At 40.1% G+C, this 7,942-nt stretch overlaps 1 protein-coding gene across 1 annotated transcript; it reads right to left on the reverse strand.

Moving 5' to 3' along the window:
• Positions 1 to 373: 373 nt before the first annotated feature.
• On the reverse strand, positions 374 to 1,489 carry LOC107484657 (uncharacterized). The gene has a single exon (XM_016105206.1). The coding sequence runs from the start codon at positions 1,487 to 1,489 to the stop codon at positions 374 to 376; it is 1,116 nt and encodes a 371-aa protein (XP_015960692.1).
• Between the last annotated feature and the right edge of the window lie 6,453 nt (positions 1,490 to 7,942).

Below are 7,942 nucleotides of genomic sequence, written 5' to 3' on the forward strand. Positions count from 1 at the left end.
GGCGAAAGCAGAGAGGAGCACATGTACCCTTCCTGAGAAGAAGCCACGCTAGAGAAGAACATCCAGCTTGGATGTCTGCGAGCCTGAAACGCGGAGAGCTCTCCACATTGGAGATGAAACCACGCGTATGCTAATATATACTAATATATTCTATATTTATAAAGCGTATGAATACTCTTCTTTCATAACATCCTTTGATTTTCATTTAATAGAATCTAATGGTTCATAAAAGATAGTGCATCTAATGGACAGAAAATGGTTGAGACGATTTTAGACATACCCAAAAGAAAATGTCTCTCTCTAAAGAAAACATAGACCAAACCAAAACTATAAATTACACAGATAAGATTGGAAGATATAACAAGAAACTACATTATATCTTATCAAAAACTTCCTTAAATACAACATTTTCAGTCCTGGTAGGATCAATTAATCCTTCATCACAAAGTAAAATCTTAAGACCATTTCTATTCCTAACTCGGAAAAGAGCTACATAAAGTTGACCGTGACAAAACACAGGACGACGCAAGAACAAACCAACTGTTGATAATGTCTGACCCTGGCTTTTGTTGATTGTCATCGTAAACGATAGAGAGACCGGGAATTGACGGTGTTGGAATTTAAACGGTATAACCATATCACTGGGAATCATATTCATTCTGGTGATAAAAACTTTATCCCCAACATTGCTACCAGAAATAATATCCGCACCGATCACATTTGTCCCTAGATCTCGCACAACAACTCGAGTTCCATTACACAAACCCCCAGTCGGATCAATATTCCTCAACAAAATAATAGGCACGCCTATTTTCAACTTAAACGAATGACTAGGTAGACCAGAACACCTAATCTGATTCAAGAATTCAACATTTATCCAATCAACATCAATGTCATAATAGGCATCACTACCACATATTGAATCAGCACTAAGATAATTTTTCTCCTCATCGGGCAACAAGTCAACTATATAATTGTTTATCTCTTCAACATTGTCGATAGTCGGAGCCAACATTGCCCTATCCTGGAAAAAACTTGGATCACAAAAATTCTGAACCAAATTCGGATAGATTGTATTTACAATATCTTCCACAAGATTTTCCAAGACAGGAATGATTAGATCAGAAGAAATATCAACAAAAAGTTTATCATTGACCACTGTTCCACATCGACCTTCACCGATTTGAAGTATCCAATCTGAAAATGACCTTAACTCCTGATCAGTTGATTGTTCCAATCCACTTGCTAACCTCATATTTTTTGACAATCGCAAAACTTCACAATATTTCCAGAGGACAGAAGAATTTATGGACGCCATCACAATCTTAACACGAGAACCTTTTGGAATAACTGGCAAGACCTGCCTGAAATCACCACCGAGAACGACCACCTTCCCACCGAAAGGTAAATCTTTATTCCTATCAGAGACCGAAACCATTATATCAAGCAACGTCCTATCGAGCACTTCAAATACTAATTTGTTAGTCATTGGTGCCTCATCCAAAATAATCAAATCGGCCAATCAGACAACCTCAGCTTTGGGACTATCCTTCTTAATCCAAAAAACGGTGTCTTCCGTCAGCTCAATAGGAATATTGAACATAGAATGCGTCGTTGGTGCATGAAATTGTGATCTTAATAGCGCCAACAACTTGGTACACACAATTGTAATATCACTCTTTTTCACAACTTCGCACAACTAACCAGCAAGTGCACTGGGTCGTCTAGGTAATAAACCTTACGTGAGTAAGGGTCGATCCCACGGAGATTGTCGGCTTGAAGCAAGTTATGATCACCTTGTAAATCTCAGTCAGGCGGATTCAAAAGGTTATGGAGTTTTAATAAGTTAAATGATAAATAAAACATAAAATAAAGATAGAGATACTTATGTAATTCATTGGTGGAAATTTCAAATAAGTGTATGGAGATGCTTTATCCCTCTTGAATCTCTTCTTTTCTACTGCCTTCATCCAATCCTTTATACTCCTTTCCATGACAAGCTGTATGTTGGGTGTCACCATTGTCAATGGCTACTTCTTGTCCTCTCAGTGAAAATGGTCCTCTACGATTTTCCGCATGGCTACTCAACTGTTGGTTCTCAATCGTGTAGGAATAGGATTTACTATCCTTTTGCGTCTGTCACCATGCCCTACAGTCACGTGTTTAAAGCTCGTCACAATCATCCCATCCCAAATCCTACTCTGAATACCACAGACAAGGTTTAGACTTTCTGGATCTCAAGAATGCTGCCAATGGATTCTAGCTTATACCACGAAGACTCTGATCTCACGAAATGGAAGGCTCTGTTGTCAGGAGAGGCAACCATGCAGCGTGGACCAGGAATCCAAGAGATACACACTCTAGCTTTCGCAGGTAGAACGGAAGTGTTTGTCAGGCACGCGTTCATAAGTGATAATGGTGATGAGTGTTATGGATCATCACATTCATCAGGTTGAAGTGCAAATGAATATCTTAGAATAAGAATAAGCATGAATTGAATAGAAAACATTAGTAATTGCATTAATACTCGAAGAACAGCAGAGCTCCACACCCTTAATCTATGGTGTGTAGAAACTCCACCGTTGAAAATACATAAGTGATAAAGGTCCAGGCATGGCCGTGAGGCCAGCCTCCAATGTCTAAGATCACATAAACTGATCAAAGATAGATACCAAGATTAAAATATAATAGTAAAAAGTCCTATTTATACTAGACTAGTCACTAGGGTTACAGAAATGAGTAAATGATGCAGAAATCCACTTCCGGGCCCACTTGGTGTGTGCTTGGGCTGAGCATTGAAGCTTTCACATGTAGAGGTCTTCCTTGGAGTTGAACGCCAGTTTGTAACTTATTTCTGGCGTTTGATTCTGCTTTGCAACTTATTTATGGCGTTTAACGCCAGAATAGGGCAGAAAGCTGGCGTTAAACGCCAGTTTGCATCGTCTAAACTCAAGCAAAGTATGAACTATTATCTATTACTGGAAAGCCCTGGATGTCTGCTTTCCAACGCAATTAAGAGCGCGCCATTTGGACTTTTGTAGCTCCAAAAATTCCATTTTGAGTGCAGGGAGGTGAGAATCCAACAGCATCAGTAGTCCTTTGTCAGCCTTTGAATCCGATTTTTGCTCAGTTCCCTCAATTTTAGCCAAAAAATAACTGAAATCACAAAAAATATACAAAAAACTGAATAAAGTCCAAAAAGCGTATAAATTATCCGCTCATCACAACACTAAACTTAAATTGTTGCTTGTCCCCAAGCAATTGAAAATAAAATAGGATAAAAAGAAGAGAATTTACAATGAATCCCACAATATCACTGAAACTTAGTCCCAATTAGATGAGCGGGACTAGTAGCTTTTTGCTTCTGAATAGTTTTGGCATCTCACTTTTTCCTTTGAAATTCAGAATGATTGGGGTCTATAGGAACTCAGAATTTTTGACAGTGTTACTGATTCTCGTAGTTCAGTATGTTGATTCTTGAACACAGCTACTTTATGAGTCTTGGCCGTGGCCCTAAGCACTTTGTTTTCTAGTATTACCATCGGATACATAAATGCCATAGATACATAACTGGGTGAAGCTTTTCAGATTGTGAGTCAGCTTTGCTAAAGTCCCCAGTTAGAGGTGTCCAGAGTTTTTAAGCACACTCTTTTGCTTTGGATCACGACTTTAACCACTCAGTCTCAAGCTTTTCACTTGGACCTTCATGACACAAACACATGGTTAGGGACAACTTGATTTAGTCGCTTAGGCCTGGATTTTATTTCCTTGGGCCCTCCTATCCATTAATGCTCAAAGCCTTGTATCCTTTTTACCCTTGCCTTTTGGTTTTAAGGGCTATTGGCTTTTTCTGCTTGCTTTTTCTTTTTCTTTCTTTTTTTTCACTGCTTTTTCTTTCTTCAAGAATCAATTTCATGATTTTTCAGAGTATCAACAACATTTCTCTTTGTTCATCATTCTTTCAAGAGCCAACAATTTCAACATTCATAAACAACAAGATAAAAAATATGCACTGTTCAAGCATTCATTCAGAAAACAAAAAGTATTGCCACCACATCAAAATAATTAAACTAATTTCAAGATAAAATTTGAAATCCAAGTACTTCTTGTTTTTTTGTAATTAAGCACATTTTTCATTTAAGAGATGTGAAGGATTCATGGAGTTATTCATAGCTTTAAGTCATAGATACTAGACACTAATGATCATGTAATGAATACACAAACATAGATGACACAATAAGCATAAAAACCGAAAACAGAAAAATAGATAGACAAGGAGATTAAGGAATGAGTCCACCTTAGTGAGGGTGGCGTCTTCCTCTTGAAGAACCAATGGAACGCCTAAGCTCCTCTATGTCTCTTCCTTGCCTATGTTGCTCCTCCCTCATAGCTCTTTGATCTTCTCTAATCTCATGGAGAATGATGGAGTGCTCTTGGTGCTCCACCCTTAGTTGGTCCATGTTGTAACTCAAGCCTTCCAAGGAGGTGTTGAGTTATTCCCAATAGTTGTGTGAAGGAAATTGCATCCCTTGAGGCATCTCAGGGATTTCTTGATGAGGATCTTCCTCATGCTCTTGTTGAGATCCATGAATGGGCTCTCTTGTTTGCTCCATCCTTTTCTTAATGATGGGCTTGTCCTCTTCAATGATGATGTCTCCTTCTATGTCAGCCAATTTGCATAGATAACAAATAAGATGAGGAAAGGCTAACCTTGCCAAGGCTAATCTCATGAACTTCCACTTCCTCCCCAATCATGATACTATGGATCATGATGGCCCGATCCACAGTTACTTCAGATCGATTGCTAGTGGGAATGATGGAGCGTTGGATGAACTCCAACCATCCTCTAGCCACAGGCTTAAGGTCCGGTCTTCTTAATTGAACCGAATTGCCTATTGAGTCTCTTTTCCATTGAGCTCCTTCCGCACCTATGTCCATGAGGACTTGGTCCAACCTTTGATCAAAGTTGACCCTTCTAGTGTAGGGGCGTGCGTTTTCTTGCATAATTGGCAAGTGGAACACCAACCTTACATTTTCTGGACTAAAATCTAAGTATTTTCCCCGAACCATTGTAAGCCAATTCTTTGGATTTGGGTTCATACTTTGATCATGGTTCCTAGTGATCCATGCATTGGCATAGAACTCTTGAACTATTAAGATTTTGACTTGTTGAATGGGATTGGTAAGAACTTCCCAACCTCTTCTTCGGATCTCATGTCGGATCTTCGGATACTCATTTTTTTTAGCATGAAAGGGACCTCAGGGATCACTTTCTTCTTGGCCATAATTTCATAGAAGTGGTATTGATGGACCTTTGAGATGAATCTCTCCATCTCTCATGACTCGGAGGTGGAAGCTTTTGCCTTCCCTTTCCTCTTTCTAGAGATTTCTCCGTTCTTAGGTGCCATAAATGGTTATGAAAAAACAAAAAGCAATGCTTTTACCACACCAAACTTAAAAAGGCTGCTCGTCCTCGAACAAAAGAAGAAAGAAAGAAGGGGAAGCAGAAGAAAAATGGAAGAGATTGAGGGAGAAGTGAATTCGGCCAAGATGGTGGAAAGGTGTATGTATTGTGTGAATATGAAGGAGTAGTGAGGGGTTTATATAGGGGTGAGGGGAGGGTTAGGATTCGGTCATTAGGGTTGGGTTTGGGAGGGAAAAGTGTTTGAATTTGAAAATTAGGTAGGTGGGATTTTTGGGGAAGAGATATGGAGGTGATTGGTAAGGGGTATTTGGGGAAGAGTGTTGTGGGAGGGTAGGTGGGGATCCTGTGGGGTACACAGATCTTGAGGGGTCAAGGATTTATCATCCCTGCTCCTATTAGGTGTACAAAACTCCCTTGCTATGCAATCCTAGCATTTAACGCCAGATTACTGCTTGTTTCTGGCGTTAAACGCCAGCTTTTATTCCTTTCCTGGCGTTAAATGCTAGGCTTCAACCTGTTTCTGGCATTTAACGCCAGATTGTAGCCTGTTTTTGGCGTTTAACACCAGTCTGGTGCTTGTTTCTGGCGTTTAACACCCAGAATGGTGCCATATTGGCCGTTAAACACCCATTCTGCTACCCTTAAGTCTCTCCTCTAGGGTGTGCTGTTTTTAATGTTGTTTTTGATTTTTCTTAAATTTTTGCAGTTGTTTTTGTGACTCCACATGATCATCAACCTAAAAAAAAGAAAATAACATAGATGAATAAAATTGGGTTGCCTCTCAATAAGCGCCTTTTTGATGTCAATAGCTTGACAGTGGGCTCTCATGGAGCCTCACAGATATTTAGAGTATTGTCGGGACCTTCCAACACCAAACTTAGAGTATGGATGTGGGGGTTCAACACCAAACTTAGAGTTTGGTTGTGGCCTCCCAACACCAAACTTGGAGTTTGACTGTGGGGGCTTTGTTTAACTCTGTATTGAGTTCTTGCTTCCTCCCCATGGTTACAGAGGGAGATCCTTGAGTTTTAAACACAAGGTAGTCCTTATTCAATTGAAGGATCAACTCTCCTCTGTCCACATCAATCACAGCTTTTGTTGTGGCTAGGAAGGGTCTTCCAAGGATGATGGACTCATCCTCATCCTTCTCAGTGTCTAGGATTATGAAATCAGCAGGGATGTAAAGGCCTTTGACCTTTACTAGCACGTCCTCTACCTGTCCATAAGCCTTTTTCATGGATTTGTCTGACATCTCTAATGAGAATTTGATAGCCTGTACCTCAAAGATTCCTAGTTTCTCCATTATAGAGAATGGCATTAAGTTTATGCCTGACCCTAGGTCATACAGAGCCTTCTCAAAGGTCATAGTGCCTATGGTACAGGGAATTAAGAATTTACCAAGATCCTATTTTTTTTTGAGGTAAAGTGTCCTGAACCCAGGTATTCAGTTCATTAATGAGCAATGGAGGCTCATCCTCCCAAGTCTCATTACCAAATAGCTTGGCATTTAGCTTCATGATTGCTCCTAAATACTGGGAAACTTGCCCTTCAACAATGCCTTCATCTTCTTCAGAAGATGAATAGTCATCAGAGCTCATGAATGGTAAAAGGAGGTTCAATGGAATCTCTATGGTCTCTAGGTGAGCCTCAGATTCCTTAGGTTCCTCAATTGGGAACTCCTTTTTGTCCAGAGGACGTCCCACGAGGTCTTCCTCACTGGGATTCATGTCCTCCTCCTCCTCTGTGCATTCGGCCACACCAAGTAAGGTTATGGCCTTGCACTCTCTTTTTGGGTTCTATTCTGTATTCTTGGGAGAGTACTAGGAGGAGTTTCAGTGACTCTTTTACTCAGCTAGCCCACTTGCGCCTCCAGATTTCTAATGGAGTACCTTGTTTCATTCATGAAGCTTAGAGTGGCCTTAGATAGATCAGAGACTATGTTTGCTAAGCTAGAGGGGCTCTGCTCAGAATTTTCTGTCTGTTGCTGAGAGGATGATGGAAAAGGCTTGCTATTGCTAAACCTGTTTCTTCCACCATTATTAAAGCCTTGTTGAGGATTTTGTTGATCCTTCCATGTGAAATTTGGGTGATTTCTCCATGAGGGATTATAGGTGTTTCATAAGCTTCACCCATGTAATTCACCTCTGCTATTGCAGGGTTCTCAAGATCAGAGGCTTCTTCTTCAGAAGATGCCTTTTTAGTACTGTTGGATGCATTTTGCAATCCATTCAGACTCTGAGAAATCATGTTGACTTGCTGAGTCAACATTTTTTTCTGAGCCAATATGGCATTCAGAGCATCAATTTCAAGAACTCCCTTCCTCTGAGGAGTCCCATTATTCACAGGATTCCTTTCAGAAGTGTACATGAACTGGTTATTTACAACCATGTCAATGAGTTCCTGAGCTTCTACAGGCATTTTCTTCAGGTGAATAGATCCACCTGCAGAATGGTCCAATGACAACTTAGACAATTTAGACAGACCATCATAGAATATATCCAGGATGGTCCATTCTGA

The sequence above is a fragment of the Arachis duranensis genome, chromosome 4 (assembly GCF_000817695.3).
Source record: "Arachis duranensis cultivar V14167 chromosome 4, aradu.V14167.gnm2.J7QH, whole genome shotgun sequence".
Taxonomy (NCBI): domain Eukaryota; kingdom Viridiplantae; phylum Streptophyta; class Magnoliopsida; order Fabales; family Fabaceae; genus Arachis; species Arachis duranensis.

Excerpts from the sequence above, each read along its gene's own strand:
- LOC107484657 (XM_016105206.1), bottom strand. The coding sequence starts at position 1,489 with ATGACTAACAAATTAGTATTTGAAGTGCTCGATAGGACGTTGCTTGAT.